Here is a 21,559-nt window from a genome sequence, read left to right as displayed (position 1 = left end):
GATAAAAGAGAAAAAAAGACTGAGCAGCATCAAGTTATTTAATAGAGGTGAGAGATAGTGTGAGTAAACATTTTTATATATGTAAACGACATGCTGGGGAACACTGAACAGGTACTGAAGCTTATGATGGTCTCACAACTTCTTACAAGCACCTGAGCTGCCCTGTCAGCTTCCCCTCCTGCTCAGAAGACTTACAACTTACTTTTTCTTTCATGGAGGTCTGCACCTCTGCCCTGGGATTCCACCTGTCACCCCAACCACTATTACTGAAGAGGAAGTGCTGGAAAACAGTCAGCACCCATTAGAGCTATACTACATACGCTGGTATAATATCGGGAGAAGACAGACAGCCTGAGTGATTACACACAGAAATATAGTGCAGAGCAGTTATACATTACAGCCACATAGAGACAGAGAGAGCAAGGCAGAGCAGACTTCTCAGCTGGTTTCATTACCTGCCAGCTTCGGAGGCTTTTCACTGTCACTGAACCAACTCTTGTTTCCCCACCCGATAGGCAGGAGCAAGGAGGAGGGTGAAGACAAAGGGTTTCCTACAGGACAGTAACTTTGACATGTGCCAGACTTTACTCACCCTCTTTCCAGTTGGTGGCGTGCAATCCCTGGTGTTAGACTTAGTAGAGAAACCACTATACACTGTGAGGAAACTCACTTGCACCTATTCAATTAGTTTTCTCACAGGAGATAATTTTACTCCTTATCAATAAATTGCTTTTTTTAATTAAAAAAATAAAAAAAAACAGTAGGCAAGAAAATACTCAAAGTGAATTTGTTCCAAATTTTCATCTTCTTTTAAGTACTTTTTCAATTGCTAGTTGCTGAAACTTTATTTTTCAGAAGAGAAGAAAAATTTACTCCGGAGAAAAGTTAATTGAATAAGGGTTTATATGTTTGTACTTGCATCCTCCATGTCTTTCTTTGGCAAGTTACTGTTTATCTAATGTAGGCTTTCTCAACCAGGGTTCTCTGGCGTTTTACTTCCAGTGACACTGGCCTCAGCTGAAGGAGTGAAAAAGTACCTCCTTGGCTCCTATAAAAAGAAGGACTAATTTGGGGGTCAGTAGAAGAAGGAGTGTGGTAACAAAAAGCAGTAGAATAGTGTGGCAGTATAATATAGAGCCCTATTGTAGGGGAGAACTATACTTGTGGGAACTATAATAAGGAACACTACCACAGGTTACTGAAATAGGGAACACTATAGAGGAGAAACATGGAATGAGGTCTAAACAAGGAGCCTGTCACAGTTAAGAAAAGGTTTTTAGCCACACCTTCTTTTAAAGACCTTGCAAAATAAATCCCAACTCCCTAAAATAGGGGTTCTGTGAGATCCAAAAATTATTTGAAGGGTTCCTCCAACATGAAAAGGTTAAGAAGGATTAGTAGGGTGTATGTGTTGATGGCATGAATATTGTTCTTCTTGTTGAGCTTGTTTGTTTTAGGACCTGTCTCATAGTTTGGTTAGACTTAATCTGAGTGCTCACCCCCTGACGGGTCCAGCAACGCCCCCTTGATGAGGAGTGTTCAGCGACTCTTCTTCCTGTTCAGGACATCACACAATGTTACACGATGAGCATGAATGGGATGTCAAGTGATCACGGTACTTTGGGCAGAGTCGATCGTGGTCTTAAAGATTCGTTCTGTCACAGCGGTCGTTATCAATGTGCGTAGCTAAACGTTGTTTGCTCAATCGCACTCCTGTGCCCACGTTGTGAGATCACGGAAACAACAGCTCATTGCTCAAAAATATGCCAGTCGTTGGAAAAATAGTCGAGAAAATCTTGTGGTGGGTACGGGCCTTTAGATGCTTCTGTCTCCTTGCTTCCAACTAATTAATTAGGTGAAAATTATATAATCTTTATTAATAAACTCTTTTAACAGATAAAAACAATAAAACACATTAAAATATCCCCCTTTTCTTAATATAATCAGAACTCCTCATCTGTTGCAGGTTACAATCAGTGCAATAACAAACAGTAAAGGTGTAACAGTAACTGATTGTACAGTCAATTTCAGCAAAACCTGAAAACATAGTGCCAGTGCAAAAAAACAAACAACAATCAAAAAGTGTCCAGTGCATACAATTTTATGAATCCTAATATAGAACACCTAGTTATCTGTATGATCTGGGCAAATACAGCGCTGTAAGGAGGAATAATCCACTTGTCTAGTGAGGTAGAGGTAGTTAGATAGAGTGAGATGTGAAAGTTTGGGCCTTGTTAATCGTCAAACCTTGTTAATCGTCATAGTTTTCCTGTATAAATCGTTGGTTGTTATGATAAAAAATGTCAGTTAAATATATAATATACTGTAGGAAACACACACAGTAATATTTGAGAAGTGAAATGAAGTTTATTGGATTTACAGAAAGTGAACAATAATTGTTTAAATAAAATTAGGTAGGTGCATACGTTTGGGCACTGTTGTCATTTTATTGATTCCAAAACCTTTAGAACTAATTATTGGAACTTAAATTGGCTTGGTAAGCTCAGTGACCCCTGGCCTACATACACAGGTGAATCCAATTATGGGAAAGAGTATTTAAGGGGGTCAGCTGTAAGTTTCCCTCCTCTTTTAATTGTCTCTGAAGAGTAGCAACATGGGGGTCTCAAAACAACTCTCAAATGACCTGAAGACAAATATTGTTCACCATCATGTTTTAGGGGGAAGGATACAGAAAGCTGTCTCAGAGATTTCAGCTGTCTGTTTCCACAGTTAGGAACATATTGAGGAAATGGAAGACCACAGGCTTAGTTCAAGTTCAGGTTCGAAGTGGCAGACAAAGAAAAATCTCTGATAGACAGAAGCGACGAATGGTGAGAACAGTCACAGTCAACCCACAGACCAGCACCAAAGATCTACAACATCATCTTGCTGCAGATGGAGTCAATGTGCATCGCTCAACAATTTGGCGCACTTTACACACAAGGAGATACTGTATGCAAGAGTGATGCAGAGGCCACCCACAGCACAAACAGAGCCAGTTGAGGTATGCTAAAGCACATTTGGACAAGCCAACTTCATTTTGGAATAAGGTCCTGTGGACTGATGAAACTAAAATTGAGTTATTTGGGCATAACAAGGGGCGTTATGCATGGAGGAAAAAGATCACAGCATTCCAATAAAAACACCTGCTACATACAGTAAAATATCGTGGTGGTTCCATCATGCAGTGGGGTTGCGTGGCCGGTGCAGGGACTAGAAAGTTAGGGGACACATGGATACCACTCAATATCAGCAGATTCTGGAGACCAATGTCCAGGAGTCAGTGACAAAGCTGAAGCTGCGCCGGGGCTGGATCTTTCAACAAGACAATGAGCCTAAACACTGCTCAAAATCCACTAAGGCATTCATGCAGAGGAACAAGTACAATGTTCTGCAATGGCCATCTCAGTCCCAAGACCTGAATATAATTGAAAATCTGTGGTGTGAGTTAAAGAGAGCTGTCCATGCTTGGAAGCCATCAAACCTGAATGAACTAGAGATGTTATGTAAAGAGGAATGGTCCAAAATACCTTCAACCAGAATCCAGGCTCTCATTGGAACCTACAGGAAGTGTTTCGAGGCTGTAATTTCTGAAAAAGGAGGATCTACTAAATATTGATTTCATTTCTTGTTTCTGTTGCCCAAATTTATGCAGCACCTGACTACAAAAACAATTATTACACACTTTGACCTCAATTCACTAAGCTTTATCAAACACTTTATCCAACATTTGATAATTTACCTCATAGGTAAAATCTAATTTTGAATTCACTAAGGTGTTACAGATTTATTGAACGTTTTATCGACATTCGATAAATATATAACACCTTAGTGAATTCAAAATCAGATTTTACCCATGAAGTAGATTATCAAACGTTTGATAAAGTGTTTGATAATGCTTAGTGAATTGAGGCCTTTCTGTAAATCCAATACACTTCATTTCACTGCTCAAATATCACTGTGTGTGTGTCTCCTACATGATATATTTAACTGACATTTTTTATCATAACAACCAACGTTTTATACAGGAAAATCATGACGATTAACAACGTTGCCCAAACTTTCACATCCCACTGTAGCTATAAGCTAGAAAGTGCTGCTGCAGAGAAAGGTTACAGTGAGGGAACACCACTTACTCAATAGAGGAGACTTGCAGCGAGTGGGGAGACAGGGAGACAGCCATATGCACTTGCAGCTTGCGGCTGCTTCCAGGAAGCTGGATGGTGAGTTCTGATTACATTCAGACAAGGGGGAGATCTAAATGGTTTTTATTGTTTTTATCTATTGAAAGAGTTTATTAATAAAGATTATATCATTTTTCACCTAATTACTTGGAAGTATACATTCTCTACTATTATTTACTTCTCCTCCATTATGGGTACTTTTTCTCTTTTTGTATTGGCATTGTATTGCCACTTATACAGTGGAGCTGTATATGTGGATGTATAGTTTCCTTGCTTCCAACTGACATGGATAAGAATGCTTTGGAAAAGCCAATAAATATTTCTGCCTCCCTGTAATTACAACATAATAAAACATATACTACTAATAATAGTGATAAAAGAAATGGTGCAACAAAGCACTGCTCTGATCTGTGTGGTATGTCTTTTCACCAAGGGTAGATCAGAGGATACGTTCAGTATTTGACCTTCCTTTTTGACATTAAACTATGCCTTATATATTTAAATTCCCTAAGTACATCAAGAAAAAAGAACACTGGAAAGACAAAAACTTGCTCAAGAGAGTTTGTTTTCATATGGTTAACTATCACCCCGTGCTGTATTCTTAATTACATCATGCAGTTTGCATAAATTAGACAGTCACAAGCTAGTGATTGTTGCGATTGAATCATGCCTTATGAATCCTAGACGAAGGTTAGGTACATATTTCCTGACTAGCACAAACATAAAAAATGCACATCTATGCATGTCCCTCTAGCTTTGCCGGTTATTCAAGTTTAAAGCAAGCCTGAAATCAAATGGGGGTAAAAAGAGGAGCCAAGTCACTAGTTTACTTGAATCCCATGATCTTATTTTGGGTTCAAGGGCTGAAAATATCAGTGTGACGTCTGAGCCACGTTTAACATCACACTTATATTTCTGCTGTTAGTTCAGCTCCCATGCAGAAAAATGATAACCTATTGAATGTTTAATGAATATCTTGCTATGTTAGGTGTTTGCACAGCCACTCTAATATTTTTTGGCCTCTCATTCATTTTCAGGAGAGCTGCTGAACTGCATAGATGTTACATTGGTTTATTAGCCCTTGCAAATGGAAAAAGATTGTCAAACGTGAAAACAGGCAAATTCCAATTAGGATTGGTATTATATGTTCACATGTTTATGTCATCATGTCACCTGTCACTTTCAGTATCTTTGAAAAGGGAGTGAGAACAGAAAATGCCTCACAGTGGCCGTACCTGGGACATTCTGGTAGACATTCTGCAAGGATAAAAAACTATTTCCCAGTATGACTGTAAGCAGACTGTGTGATAGATGTATCATCATACCTGTGTGCATCTTCAAATAGTTTTTTGTTTTGTTTTCAAAAGAGTGATGGAGAGTTACAATTGCTATTTGGCTTTTATTGCTGTCTGCATTCTATTTGGAATATTGCTCCCCCCACTTCCTGCCACTTTTTACATAATGTCCCAGACTAGAAGGGGCATTTCCAAAAGTTTACAGCTGTCTTTGAAGTGAGTCTGCAGTGAAAATTAAAAAAAAAAAAAACAACAACAACATACTTACCTAAGAAGAGGGAAGGCGCTGGGTCCTATAGAGCCTTCCTGTTCCTCTCACGGTCCCCTTGCTCCAGCGCTGGCTCTTCCCTTCAAATCTCATGGCGCGGAAGGCTTCGGAAGTCTTTGGAAGCCTGAGTGCTCCTGAAGATAGGCCGCTCCATACTGCGCATGCGCAAGCTCACTTGCCCATGCGCAGTACAGAGCCGCTCATCTTTGGGAGCACTCGGGCTCCCGAAGACCTCTGTGGGGGGAGATTTGATCAGAGGAGCCAGCGATGGAACGAGGGGACCATGAGAGGTCTCCCTTTAAAACTGCTCTCTTTTTACTTACTTTGTAAAACTGTTAAATAAGGTCTAGTTCATATGCACAGCTGCCTGCGGCTCATTTAGCCTATGCTAAACACTTTTCTGCTATCCAGCAGAAAAGCGTTTGGCATCGGTTACCAGCAATTCATTAATTAGTTTTGAGCCCCTGGGGGGAGACAGAACCGCAAAAGCAGCTGACACTAGAAGCTACACGAAGTGTCTCAGAAAACATGATTGACCACAGTGCGAACACCAGCAATCGATGGTAAATGCATTGAGATGAACGCTTCTATTGAACTTTTTTGCGGGAACATAATGGATCCTGGCAGTAAACTAACTGTACAGCCTCCGGCACTTGCCCATTTGAACCGGCCCAAAATAAAGAACGCATTAGACATTGGGAGTAAATCCCCATTTGGGCCACTTGCTCTGTGAAAATTAAAGCTTCCTTACTTTTGGGGGAAGAGAATAAGAAATCAACAAGATGGACAAACTCAGGGTAATAAGAATCGTAAAGAGGCTCTACGCATTTCTCATTATGTCCAGGGGCGTAGCAATAGGGGGTGCAGAGGTAGCGACCGCATTGGGGCCCTTGGGCCAGTGGGGCCCCGAATGGCCCTACCTCAACTACAGTATTAGCTCTATATTGCTCCTGTGCTCATAATAATCATTTCTATATATACTTTGAATAGTGGTAATCATTAACAAACTGTTCCCCATCCCCTTCTTGCACCTCTGATACTGTAGTTGCCATTGCCAGCTTTTAGTGCGCCATATCAATTGTTATGTATAGAGTGCATGGGGGGGCCCCATTGTAAAACTTGCATCGGGGCCCACAGCTCCTTAGCTACGCCACTGATTATGTCCAACACTTCAGAGAAGAGAGGTTTTGTCTAGACTTACTCTTTAACATGATATAACCTAAATCAGCTTACTGTAGACTTTGCATGTTTTGATTTTTAGAGAAAAGAAGCCTTAATCCATGAGAGAGACTCTGTTCTGACTCAGCTTTACATCACTGGAGTCCTTCCAGACGAATATTATTAGATATTTAAAATCAGGGCAAGCTGGCTGAATGATCAGTGTCTATAATGTCATTCCCATAGGATCTTGAAAATTGTTCCTCCTCTCTTGTACTATTAGAATAGTCTGTATATCCCTGCAGTTAGTTGATGATTTTCATCTGTGGGTCGTTGCACACAGGAGGGGGAAGCTGTTTGACGTGTTTAGGGGGAGGTGTCTGTCCAGCCTGTATTAGATCTTTGGGAGGCTGAAGGGGGAAAGCAGACAGCTCTCTGAGCAAAGGAGTCACACACTTACTTTCTCCCTCTCCCTCCTCCTCTTCCTCCTGCAGGCTTTGCTTTCTTTTACTCTTTTACAATTAGATCTCTTTTTAGCTTCTACTTTAACTGGACATTTTACAGTTAGTAAATACTTCTATGTCCCTTCCTTTTTTGATTTTATAGCAGAGCACATATTCAAAAGAAGCAGGCTGCAAAGTATTCTCCCTAGCCGCCTGCCATTCCTTTCTGATTTAAAGGGCTAGTCCAAATGCAGCTCTACAGCTTTTACCTGTTAAGTAGCCATCAGACTGGAAAGCCTTTCTCCTAAAGGACTTCACTTTCCCCTTTCATTAACATTACAGCTTGACAAGTCATGTCCTTTTCTCAAGGCACTGCTTTATATGTAGTTTAGAAGTAGCCAGTGACTTTCCCATTGAAACTGACTGACCCAGAGACTGGTCCTCAGGGACCTGAGCGAAGATACTGCAGAAGTGAACAAGAATACGTGAAGAAAAGAAAACTGATTCTTTTAGGAGTGCCGCTGAGGAACTCTCATAGGCAAATTTTTAGCTAAAAGCATTTTGTGTGAGTGAAGCAGTTTTTTTCTTTTTTGAGGAGGATTAGTTGTAGACGTTCCTGAGACTCGTGATGGTTCTCCTGTCACTTTGGTTTACTGTAGCCGTGGCTCTAATAGATTGCAAGACTTCAGCTGAACAAGTAAGTAAGAGCTCGTTTTCCAAATGTGTTGGACGATAATGAGCGATGGTTGGTCGCTGTGATATTAGGGTGTGGGATATTCTGCTTTTCTGTTTAGTTTGAAAATGAGGCACTGTTCCCCTGCTGTGTGCTGTATGCTGGCCACACACATTTAGATTTGAATTGTCTTCTATTATCGATATTAATATACCAATATATTAAAATGATCCCAAGAAATCTAAAACAATCATTTGAATGTTTTAAAATAATGTATTTGATTTGATTATATCTGAATTTTTCATCTTTTTTATTCACGCTTGAACTAAAAGCACCCATTGATTATACAATCTTGATTGTACAATCTTACCACATCTGTGCAATAGGAGAGACTGCCTAAAGTATTCATTCAAAGGATATTCTCTCAGTTTACCCTTCTACTACACAGACTTGGTAAGAGTGTATACAATTAAGATTGTACTATTTATGGGCTCTTTTATATAACTATGATAAGAGATCGAACTAAACTTCTCAATTCAGTCTCACAATAATATGACGGTTTTTACATCTAAAGTGCCATTGAATGATTGCAATTGGATGGTGTGTGACCTGTGATCCAGCAGAGGGTTGGAGCTGAGGCTCATAGTAAGCTGTGCATTTGTTTGAGCATACAGTGAGTAAAGTTGTAATCTTGTTACTGTAAGTGAAAGCATAGCCTTGTTATTTTCCCAGGCGTTATAAATCGCCCTGATTGTATTTCACTCACTGATTGGAAATGTCATGCTTGCCATAAGTATGTATATTCATTAGCCCTTTATAGAAGTCGCTGTAAAACGTGAGAGCAATTTGAGCCTGTCAAGTTTAAATATAACAGAGAGCATTTGCTACACGTGTCGATGCTAAGATGCTGCACTGTGTGCTTGACAGATCCAGGCTAAAAGCTCCCCCATCTGACAACTTCAACTTCCACGTTTCCTACCAGCCTATGAACTTCTAATTCTACATCAGCTTGCTGCTTTATTCATATTAGACCTTCAGACAGGATTTTTCATATTTCTGTTTACATTACTATTTCTAAGCCCTTCCCTCTCACCAGAATTTTTTTGTGTATATGTGGAACTAGTAACTGAATATTTGGTGAATTTAAAAACTGGCTGTGCTCCCAGTTGGTTACACTGTCATACAATTTATCCATGACCGTGAGGAAATAGGGTAGGATCGATTTTTCCATCTGGGGCTTGATACGCCCACAGGAATAGTTAATTCATTTTAGGGCCTTTGGCTACTGGAAGCGTTGGCTCAGCCTCAGTGATTTATTGAATAGTGTAGTCATTGGTGAGATTTCTCGGGTTGACCTGTCTGTGTTAAACATATTATGAAAGCTTGTGGACTATAGGTTGTAACACAGATGTTTATTCAGCTATGGAAAACCCACTAGTAAACTTAAAAGATGCCTGTAGCAATTTTGGTTTTCTAGGAAGCACAGACTATGCAGTGTGCTGTTAACTGTGAACTGTCCACACAGATAAATAAGGCTAATGTTCTGTGTTTTTTCTCTTTTAGGCTGGCAATGGAGGAAACTCTCGAATAGGTAAGAGCATAACATGGAATTTATAATAAACTGTGTTACAACAATGAAACTTAGAACAGTAACACAGAATATAGTCATTGGGTGGGTGACTTCTAAATAATTTACAGCAATTCAGTGAGCTTGGTTACACTTCAGAGGCTATATATCTTGTTTGTTTGATAAACTTAAACTTCTGTTTAGATTTGGATTTACCCTTTAGTAAATTCCTAATAAATGCTTGTTCATCAGTATTTTTTAGTAAATATAATCAGCTTCTACGACGTGAGATAAAACAGGAAGTTACAAAATTGGCTATGAGGGAAATCAAATTATCTTTATATTTGCATTTGTAAAGATCGGATAGGCTGGCTGCAATCATGTGATTCCTTGACACTTCCTCTTCCTGTTTTATCGTACAAGATTTCTCTGAGGAAAAAAAAAATCAGTTTAAGCATGTCTGATATAATTACAGTATATTGAGGAACAGTGTACACAAGAACTGAAGAGAAGAGAATTGCTGGAGAACTATGCATATGATTTCATAAGATGATTGATTTAGAGTTGCCATACATGGGTCAATATTTCCAGCACATTATTATGTACCGTATTTATAAAGCATTGACATTTTTCCACAGGACCTTCCTGTATTCATAATCATGACTATCCCTCTGAGAACAGCCCCCTGAGACGGAGAGTTTATCCAATGACCCCTGTAAACCCAATGAACAAACTTCCCATTGGTTTCTGATAATTTTAATCAAAAGCCTGGGTGGGTGTTGATGGTGGCGGCTTGAGGTATACATGAGGAATCAATGGCTGTCAAGACTTGAACTGCATTGATTACCATGTTAGCAGGTGTGGTGCTTCAATTAATCTTAACCACTTGCCGACCGCCCCCAGCCGATGGGCGGCGGCAAAGACCGGTCCCAAACGACCGCAATACGCCCATCGGCGGGGGCGGCTGCGGGAGTGGCTATGCGGCGATCGCGTCATTCGTGACGCGATCAGCCGCCGGGGACTGGCTCCGCCCCCCGTTCGCCGTAACCCGCCGGCCGTTCGGAAGCGCCGGCGGGTTACTGGCATCCGGATCGCCGCTGCAACAGTGTATAATAGGCTTTGTAATGTATACAAAGCCTATTATACTGGCTGCCTCCTGCCCTGGTGGTCCCAGTGTCCGAGGGACCACCAGGGCAGGCTGCAGCCACCCTAGTCTGCACCCAAGCACACTGATTTCCCCCCCCCCTGCCCCCTGATCGCCCACAGCACCCCTCAGACCCCCCCCTGCCCACCCCCCAGACCACTGTTTGCACCCAGTCACCCTCCTAATCACCCATCAATCACTCCCTGTCACTATCTGTCAACGCTATTTTTTTTTTAAGTCCCTAATCTGCCCCCTACTCCCTCCTGATCACCCCCCCACCCCTCAGATTCTCCCCAGACCCCCCCCAGACCCCCCCCCCCGTGTACTGTATGCATCTATCCCCCCTGATCACCTGTCAATCACCTGTCAATCACCTGTCAATCACCTGTCAATCACCCGTCAATCACCCCCTGTCACTGCCACCCATCAATCAGCCCCTGATCTGCCCCTTGCGGGCAATCTGATCACCCCCCCACACCAATAGATCGCCCGCAGATCCGACATCAGATCACCTCCCAAATCCATTGTTTACATCTATTCTCTCCTCTAAACACCCACTAATTACCCATCAATCACCCCCTATCACCACCTGTCACTGTTACCCATCAGATTAGACCCTAATCTGCCCCTTGCGGGCACCCAATCACCTGCCCACACGCTCAATTGCCCTCAGACCCCCCCCTTATCAATTCGCCCGTGCAATATTTACATCTGTTCTCCCCTGTAATAACCCACTGATTACCTGTCAATCACCCATCAATCACCCCCTGTCACTGCCACCCATCAATCACCCCCTGTCACTGCCACCCATCAATCAGCCCCTAACCTGCCCCTTGCGGGCAATCTGATCACCCACCCACACCAATAGATCGCCCGCAGATCCGACATCAGATCACCTCCCAAATCCATTGTTTACATCTATTCTCTCCTCTAAACACCCACTAATTACCCATCAATCACCCCCTATCACCACCTGTCACTGTTACCCATCAGATTAGACCCTAATCTGCCCCTTGCGGGCACCCAATCACCTGCCCACACGCTCAGATTGCCCTCAGACCCCCCCCTTATCAATTCGCCCGTGCAATATTTACATCTGTTCTCCCCTGTAATAACCCACTGATTACCTGTCAATCACCCATCAATCACCCCCTGTCACTGCCACCCATCAATCACCCCCTGTCACTGCCACCCATCAATCAGCCCCTAACCTGCCCCTTGCGGGCAATCTGATCACCCACCCACACCAATAGATCGCCCGCAGATCCGACATCAGATCACCTCCCAAATCAATTGTTTACATCTATTCTCTCCTCTAAACACCCACTAATTACCCATCAATCACCCCCTATCACCACCTGTCACTGTTACCCATCAGATTAGACCCTAATCTGCCCCTTGCGGGCACCCAATCACCCGCCCACACGCTCAGATTGCCCTCAGACCCCCCCCCTTATCAATTTGCCCGTGCAATATTTACATCTGTTATTCCGGGTAATAACCCACTGATCACCTGTCAATCACCCATCAATCACCCCCTGTCACTGCCACCCATCAATCACCCCCTGTCACTGCCACCCATCAATCAGCCCCTAACCTGCCCCTTGCGGGCAATCTGATCACCCACCCACACCAATAGATCGCCCGCAGATCCGACATCAGATCACCTCCCAAATCCATTGTTTACATCTATTCTCTCCTCTAAACACCCACTAATTACCCATCAATCACCCCCTATCACCACCTGTCACTGTTACCCATCAGATTAGACCCTAATCTGCCCCTTGCGGGCACCCAATCACCCGCCCACACCTCAGAACGCCCTCAGACCCCAGCCCTGATCACCTCGCCAGTGCATTGCTTGCATCTATTTCCCCCCTCTAATCACACCTTGAGACACCCATCAATCACCTCCTGTCACCCCCTAGCACACCTACCCATCAGATCAGGCCCTAATTTGCCCCGTGTGGGCTCCTGATCACTCGGCCAAACCCTCAGATCCCCCTCAGACCCCCTTCCGATCACCTCCCCAGTGCATTGATTGCATCTATTTTCCCCTCTAACCGCCCCCTGAGACACCCATCAATCACCTCCTGTCACCCCCCTAGCACTCCTATCCATCAGATCAGGCCCAATACATCCTGTCATCTAAGAGGCCACCCTGCTTATGACCGATTCCACAAAATTTGCCCCCTCATAGACCACCTGTCATCAAAATTTGCAGATGCTTATACCCCTGAACAGTCATTTTGAGAAATTTGGTTTCCAGACTACTCACAGTTTTGGGCCCGTAAAATGCCAGGGCAGTATAGGAACCCCACAAGTGACCCCATTTTAGAAAGAAGACACCCCAAGGTATTCTGTTAGGTGTATGATGAGTTCATAGAATATTTTATTTTTTGTCAAAAGTTAGCGGAAATTGGATTGTTATTGTTTTTTTCACAAAGTGTCATTTTTCACTAACTTGTGAGAAAAAATAAAATCTTCTATGAACTCACCATACCCCTAACGGAATACCTTGGGGTGTCTTCTTTCTAAAATGGGGTCACTTGTGGGGTTCCTATACTGCCCTGGCATTTTAGGGGCCCTAAACCGTGAGGAGTAGTCTAGAAAACAAATGCCTCAAAATGACCTGTGAATAGGACGTTGGGCCCCTTAGCGCACCTAGGCTGCAAAAAAGTGTCACACATGTGGTATCGCCATACTCAGGAGAAGTAGTATAATGTGTTTTGTGGTGTATTTTTACACATACCCATGCTGGGTGGGAGAAATCTCTCTGTAAATGGACAATTGTGTGTAAAAAAAATCAAAAATGTGTCATTTACAGAGATATTTCTCCCACCCAGCATGGTTATATGTAAAAATACACCACAAAACACATTATACTACTTCTTCTGAGTACGGCGATACCACATGTGTGACACTTTTTTGCAGCCTAACTGTGCTAAGGGGCCCAAAGTCCAATGAGTACCTTTAGGATTTCACAGGTCATTTTGAGACATTTGGGTTCAAGACTACTCCTCACGGTTTAGGGCCCCTAAAATGCCAGGGCAGTATAGGAACCCCACAAGTGACCCCATTTTAGAAAGAAGACACCCCAAGGTATTCTTTTAGGTGTATGATGAGTTCATAGAAGATTTTATTTTTTGTCACAAGTTAGCGGAAATTGATATGTATTGTTTTTTTTTTCACAAAGTGTCATTTTCCGCTAACTTGTGACAAAAAAAAATCTTCTATGAACTCACCATACTCCTAACAGAATACCTTGGGGTGTCTTCTTTCTAAAATGGGGTCACTTGTGGGGTTCCTATACTGCCCTGGCATTTTAGGGGCCCTAAACCGTGAGGAGTAGTCTAGAATCCAAATGCCTCAAAATGACCTGTGAATAGGACGTTAGGCCCCTTAGCGCACCTAGGTTGCAAAAAAGTGTCACACATGTGGTATCGCCGTACTCAGAAGAAGTAGTATAATGTGTTTTGGGGTGTATTTTTATACATACCCATGCTGGGTGGGAGAAATCTCTCTGTAAATGGACAATTGTGTGTAAAAAAAATCAAATAATTGTCATTTACAGAGATATTTCTCCCACCCAGCATGGGTATGTGTAAAAATACACCCCAAAACACATTATACTACTTCTCCTGAGTACGGCGGTACCACATGTGTGGCACTTTTTTGCACCCTAAGTGCGCTAAGGGGCCCAAAGTCCAATGAGTACCTTTAGGATTTCACAGGTCATTTTGCCACATTTGGTTTCAAGACTACTCCTCACGGTTTAGGGCCCCTAAAATGCCAGGGCAGTATAGGAACCCCACAAATGACTCCATTTTAGAAAGAAGACACCCCAAGGTATTCCGTTAGGAGAATGGCGAGTTCATAGAAGATTTTATTTTTTGTCACAAGTTAGCGGAAAATGACACTTTGTGAAAAAAAACAATTACAATCAATTTCCGCTAACTTGTGACAAAAAAAAAAAATCTTCTATGAACTCACCATACATCTAACGGAATACCTTGGGGTGTCTTCTTTCTAAAATGGGGTAATTTGTGGGGTTCCTATACTGTCCTGGCATTTTAGGGGCCCTAAACCGTGAGGAGTAGTCTTGAAACGAAATTTCTCAAAATGACCTGTGAAATCCTAAAGGTACTCATTGGACTTTGGGCCCCTTAGCGCAGTTAGGGTGCAAAAAAGTGCCACACATGTGGTATCGCCGTACTCAGGAGAAGTAGTATAATGTGTTTTGGGGTGTATTTTTCCACATACCCATGCTGAGTGGGAGAAATATCTCTATAAATAGACAATTGTGTGTAAAAAAAATAAAAAAATTGTCATTTACGGAGATATTTCTCCCACCCAGCATGTGTATGTGTAAAAATACACCCCAAAACACATTATACTACTTTTCCTGAGTACGGCAATACCACATGTGTGGCACTTTTTTGCGGCCTAACTGCGCTAAGGGGCCCAAAGTCCAATGAGCATCTTTAGGCTTTACAGGGGTGCTTACAATTAGGCACCCCCCAAATGCCAGGACAGTAAACACACCCCACAAATGACCCCATTCTGGAAAGTAGACACTTCAAGGTATTCAGAGAGGAGCATAGTGAGTCCGTGGTAGATTTCATTTTTTTTTGTCGCAAGTTAGAAGAAATGGAAACTTTTTTTTTTTTTTTTTTTTGTCACAAACTGTCATTTTCCGCTAACTTGTGACAAAAAATAAAATCTTCTATGAACTCACCATGCCTCTCACTGAATACTTTGGGATGTCTTCTTTCCAAAATGGGGTCATTTGGGGGGTATTTGTACTATCCTGGAATTTTAGCCCCTCATGAAACATGACAGGTGCGCAGAAAAGTCAGAGATGCTTGAAAATGGGAAAATTCACTTTTGGCACCATAGTTTGTAAACGCTATAACTTTTACCCAATCCAATAAATATACACTGAATGTTTTTTTTTTTTATCAAAGACATGTAGCAGAATAACTTTCGCGCTCAAATGTATAGGAAATTTTACTTTATTTGAAAAATGTCAGCACAGAAAGTTAAAAAAGTCATTTTTTTGACAAAATTCATGTCTTTTTTGATGAATATAATAAAAAGTAAAACTCGCAGCAGCAATCAAATAGCATCAAAAGAAAGCTGTATTAGTGACAAGAAAAGGAGGTAAAATTCATTTAGGTGGTAGGTTGTATGACCGAGCAATAAACCGTGAAAGCTGCAGTGGTCTGAATGGAGAAAAAGGCTCTGGTCCTTAAGGGGCGAAAAGACTGTGGTCCCGAAGTGGTTAATCAAATTTCTGATGAAACCTGATCAAAAGAGAGCAGTAAGAGATTGTGATTTTATTGCTACCACCTTATCAAATAGTATTCAGTCAATTGCTGGATTGGGCAGGTATCAACTTGTGTACAGTCAACTTATAGAGAAACTTTGACCCAGGATTAAACTTCATCCCAGTCAGTAGCTGATACTCATTTTCCCACAAGAAATCTTTAACTTTTCTTAAAAAGACTATCAGGGACATCCATATGGCTGATATTGTGGTGAAACCCTCCCACAGTGTGATGTCAGGGCCATGGCTTCGACAGCTTGCTGTCTGTGAACCTCGTTGCATTCTGGGAAATAACGGTTGTTTCCAACTGCCGAGCAATGAATATCTCCTTCTGTGCATAGAACTGTCAGTAAACAAACAACAGAATCATAATCAATGTATTTCTCCAAGTACAACGTGGGTTGTACCTGGAACTATTTTTGGTACATAAACAGGGTCGGTGATGGTACAAAAAACAGTTGGAAATAAAGAATATTCATAGAGTAGACATATACACATCATATTGAGCACAGTGGAGAAGGACCAGAGAGTTGTAGTCTGAGTGCTATGTGAGCCGAGCTGCCATAGACCTGCAGTGCTCAACTGCTCTGCAACAATTCAGAAACCTCTCAGTAGAGATGTCGCGAATATAGAATTTTCTGTTCCCGAACTGTGAATGTGAACTTCCGAAAACTTTGCGAACAGGCAAATCTGGTGAACCGCCATGGGCAGGCGAATTTAAAAACCTACAAAGACTGTTTCTGGCCACAAAAGTGATGAAAAAGTTGTTTCAAGGGGTCTAACACCTGGACTGTGCAAGAGGGGCATCCATGCCAAAAGTCTCACCAAAAATTACGGAGATGACGCAAGGTCAGGTTTAAATCCCTAAAGGGCAGGAATCACATTATGCACAGCTCTGGGTGTCAGTGGGCTGTGGAGTGTCACACGCAGAGAAATGCAATAGTACTATCAGAATACAGTGAAATACTACACTACTGCACAGGAGTGGTTCTGTGTGTGCAACTTAATGGGGCAAAAGCAGTAGTGTGCACACGGCTCTGGGTGTCAGTAGGCTGTGAAGTGTCACACACACAAAAAAACACAGTAGACTGATGTGCTAGCCCCAAATAGGGCTGTTTGAAGTGCTTTCACAGCAAGTGAGGAACAAGGCCTAGCTAATGCTTTCCCTACCTATCTGCAGCAAGTCTGTCCCTGCTCTCACTAAAGCTACATACACACGGGGGACAATTGTCCTCCGTTGCATGCGCGCACACGAACAGGAAGCGACAGCTGTCCACACGTCTCGCCAGAAAGGCAGAGACACGGCGGAAGCTGTTTGTGAATGGAGCATCCCCCGGCCGGATGCTCCATTCACTCACGTAGGTCTCCTGTTGCTAGCCCGCACACTCACGCGGGACTATCGACAGTTCCGGCGAAGTTGCGGCGACAGCTGTAGCCGGCGATTGAACAATCGCCTGGCGACAGCTCTGACGGGCGACGGTTCGGGGCGTGCGTGTCATACACACGAGCGACCTGTCGCTGCAACACGCGCGTGCCACGTGGTTGCGGCGACGGCCGTACCCCGTGTGTATGGGCCTGTACAGTCAGCAGCCAGCAGATAATTAATCCAATATGGAAAACTCAGTAGGGAAGCAAAAGAGAGAGGGAGAGAGAAAAAAAAAGAAAAGAGAAATAGAGAAAAAAGATACACAAAGAGACCCCCTGGGGTTGTGGTGGTGACCTGTCACATAGTTAACCATCCTAAAATTTAGCTCCAGGCTTGCGGCTTGGCCCAGTGCAGTTAGACGAGAGGCCTAAAGTCCAAATGGATGGCGGCTGCAGGCAGAGAAGAGCAGGCCATGTGTAGGAGAGCATGACTTCTTAAGGCCATGCTGGTCTGCAGGGATCCAGGGCTTGCAGTGCTGGCAGAACAAGTTTGTGGGCCCAAAATGGCAAGTAGCTGGCAGAGGGTCTGGTGTGGCTTTGGTGGAGCAGCAGCTCCCTGAGAAGCAGTGCCCAGGTGACGGTGTGGCAGAAGCAGAAATCCTAGTGGAGTAGCTGCAGGATGGAGGCTGCATGGATGGCTGGTGGCCAGAGCAAGGTGATCATCAGCTGGCGGGAGGATGTGATAGGAGGCAACGGAACACCCCAGGCCCCGCATCCCCTGCAGCTAAAGACTCTATGCAGCAATGATGGCTGCAGCACTGTGACCTCTTCTCTCCCAACAGCAGCGGCCCTGATGTCCAAGCCACTGGTGCACTCTGCGTCCACTGCAGGATACCCGCAGGCAGTGAGCGAGTGAATCGGTGGTGAGATGCCTGCAAATTGAGTCTGCTCAGCAGAGAAAGCAGCCGGGTTGCAGGCAGGCACGGTGGCTCAGAGGTGGGAGGCCCCTCCACGTGCGTGGCTTGCGTCACAGCGGAGTTTTCAGCAACCAGCTGATTAATCAGCTGCTCTGAAGTTGGTCATCCCGGGTCTCTCCTGATCCACAGTACAGGTGGGTCCAAACTGTGGTGGCCTGGCAGAAAAACCCAGGCGGAACCTTTTCATAGAACTCTCAGTAAACATTCTACACAGATCACCTAGGAGGACTAAAGATGTCGCCACCTATGATAAATTTCAGAATGTAGGAATTGCAGAGTCAAAAGAATTTACAATGGTCAAATCATTTATAAATAAACTAGTCTACCTAAGCCCATTTAAAAACGGGCTCTAGGTAGTGATTCCACCGCCACTCCATGTTAGTGCGCATGCGCGCACCCGTCTGCCGCACGCGCACCCGCCCACCGCACACACGCCCGCCCTGCTCCCTGGCCCATCCTCCTGTCCCAACGGTTGACTGTACTGCGACACACAGACAGGGAAAGAGGATGACGCAGGGACAGTTAGGTTTTATTATAGAGGATATTGTAAAAAAAAATGTCATTGCATTACTTTTATTACAGTTCCTCGTTAAGCCTCTATTTAACTGGTTACGACAATGTGGGTCTTATTCCTGTTTCTTGTTTTAGCTATATAAGAGGAGTAGTAATAACTGATATAGGAGGTACTGTTTTTTACCACAACCTTGAGCTCACCTTTTAAATAGTTATTGAGATAACAAGAAACACACACCTGTAAGTTATTTCTTCTGTAGGTGTGTGTTGTGTCTGGCCCTGCAATTTAGTCAGCAAACTATAAGACACAGGAGCTCCACCTGCTGGCTGAAAATGACATTTTGAATACAAATAATATTTTATATTTGATTTGAGCCAGAATGTTAAAAAATTTTGTTTTGTAAATTAAGAACTAAGAATACTAAAAAAAACTAAGAATACCTTTTATGTCAGACGTTAGAATGATTACACTCTTGGTCTTTTATAATAATAACTGCAAAATCAGAAATTATATACCGGTATACAGTTATACAGTATGTATATATATACAGTATTTATATATATGAACATACAGTATATAAAATCACAACAAATGGTGCTTACAGCAAACCTGTATCCAGACATCTATTTATACTCTTACAACTTGAGATATAACTCAATTTTGTATTAGCATTTTATTAATTTTAAATTGATTTTGTATCCAGTTTTTTCGTACATGTTGCATATTTCTTCATGACATAATTTTACCTGATGCAGGGCCAGTGGGCTACAAAAGTCACATAAGCCATGGCCTTGGGATTTTCCTGCCTTAAAGGAGATCTGTAACAAAATGTATATGGAGGCTGACATATTTATTTCCTTTTAACCTCTTGAGCGGTATGCCCGACACTGTGTCGGGCAGGAAATTTATGCTAAAAGCGGTATGCCTGACACAGTGTTGGCATGCCGCTCAGGAGTTTTTAAAAGGCACAGGTGTCCCCCAGTATAAATCTGTTAGGTGCAGGGGCTCCATAAAGGTTAGCTAGCAACAGATTAGATAGTATCGGTGCCCCCCACCCCCTGATCGCTCCCGATCCCCCCGTTCAGTTGCCTGCCCATCCGTTTGCTGGCTCACCATGCTTTGCAGAGCGCTGCGGGTTGTTTTCTTACCCATCCACACTTGTCCGCCTGTCACCATGCCGCCGCCAGTAATACAGATCCCCCATGTTGTCCCCGAGTGTCCATCCGTCCCCTGGAGCAGCTTCTTCTTCTCGATCCGCCCTGCACTTCCAGTTGTTCTAGCTGAGGTCTCACAGCTGTGACACCCTCTAGTGGCGCCTGACGCCACTGCAGCGATCATAGCTGTGAGACTGCAGCTAGAACAACTGGAAGTGCAGGGCGGATCGAGAAGAAGAAGCTGCTCCAGGGGACGGATGGACACTTGGGGACAACATGGGGGATCTGTATTACTGGCGGCGGCATGGTGACAGGTGACAGGCGGACAAGCGCGGATGGGTAAGAAAACCACCCACAGTGTTCTGCAAAGCATGGTGAGCCAGCAAACAGGCGGGCAGGCAACTGATTGGTAGCAATAGGGGGGGGGGGGGGGCACTGATGCTATTTAATCTGTTGCTAGCTAATCTTTATGGAGCCCCTACACCTAACAGATTTGTGCTGTGCCCCTACACCTAACAGATTTATGCTGTGCCTTGTAATTTATACTGGGGGACACCTGTGCCTTGTAATTTATACTGGGGGACACCTGTGCCTTGTACTCCATACTTGGGGACTCCTGTACCTACCTAGCTTGTACGAAGCAACACCTGTACCTACCTAGCTTATATGGAGCAACACCTGTGCCTACCAAGCTTAGGCTGGGGAGACCACCTGTACCTAGCTAGCCTATAATGGGGGACACCTGTACCTACCTACAATAATTTGCGGGGGATTCTGAAAACAAATGGGCACTGCGCAGTGGGTGACACAGGAAAGGTAATATATAATTGCACACATGGGGGTACATTTATATACTGGGGGGAGCGGCAAGGCAATGGTCGTGGCCAATTCCTGAGAGATTTCATGGTGAAATCGATCGGGAATCAGCCTGCGGTGTATGGGCAGCCAAACAATCTCTCTTTACATTCATATTAGTGCCGGTTGAGCACCTGCAGCTTGAAAGTATAAATGATCAGAGATTTTGGGGAGCAATTTTGAAATTTAGTTTAGATTTTGTGTTTCAAGCTCTTATTAAACTCAAAATGTATACCAGAACCCTGCTTGACACATTTTGGTAAGTTACAGGAAAAAAGGTTATGAAAATGAATTGGATCACTTTTTGCACAGAAATCCAGCAGAAACTGAACGCCAGGGAGGTTATTATTATTATTATTTATATAGCGCCGACATATTACGCAGCGCTGTACAATGTATATATATATATATATATATATCTTGTCACTAACTGTCCCTCAAAGGAGCTCACAATCTAATCCCTACCATTGCCATATGTCTATATTATGTAGTGTAAGTACTGTAGTCTAGGGCCAATTTAGGGGGAGCCAATTAACTTATCCGTATGTTTTTGGAATGTGGGAGGAAACCGGAGTGCCCAGGGGAAACCCACGCAGACACGGATAGAACATACAAACTCTTTGCAGCTAGTGC

At 43.3% G+C, this 21,559-nt stretch overlaps 1 protein-coding gene across 2 annotated transcripts in view; it reads left to right on the top strand.

Moving 5' to 3' along the window:
• Positions 1–7,329: 7,329 nt before the first annotated feature.
• The window catches only part of ADAMTS3 (ADAM metallopeptidase with thrombospondin type 1 motif 3), a 267,310-nt gene continuing 253,080 nt past the window's right edge, over positions 7,330–21,559 (top strand). For both annotated transcript variants that reach the window (XM_068233398.1, XM_068233397.1), the window contains exons 1-2: positions 7,330–8,045; positions 9,585–9,612. In XM_068233398.1, the coding sequence (XP_068089499.1) occupies positions 7,977–8,045; positions 9,585–9,612 (97 nt within the window). In that variant the 5' untranslated portion in view covers positions 7,330–7,976. The remainder of the gene's footprint in view (positions 8,046–9,584; positions 9,613–21,559) is intronic.

Source organism: Hyperolius riggenbachi, chromosome 1 (genome assembly GCF_040937935.1).
Source record: "Hyperolius riggenbachi isolate aHypRig1 chromosome 1, aHypRig1.pri, whole genome shotgun sequence".
NCBI lineage: Eukaryota > Metazoa > Chordata > Amphibia > Anura > Hyperoliidae > Hyperolius > Hyperolius riggenbachi.
This window is presented reverse-complemented; position numbering and strand designations above follow the sequence as displayed.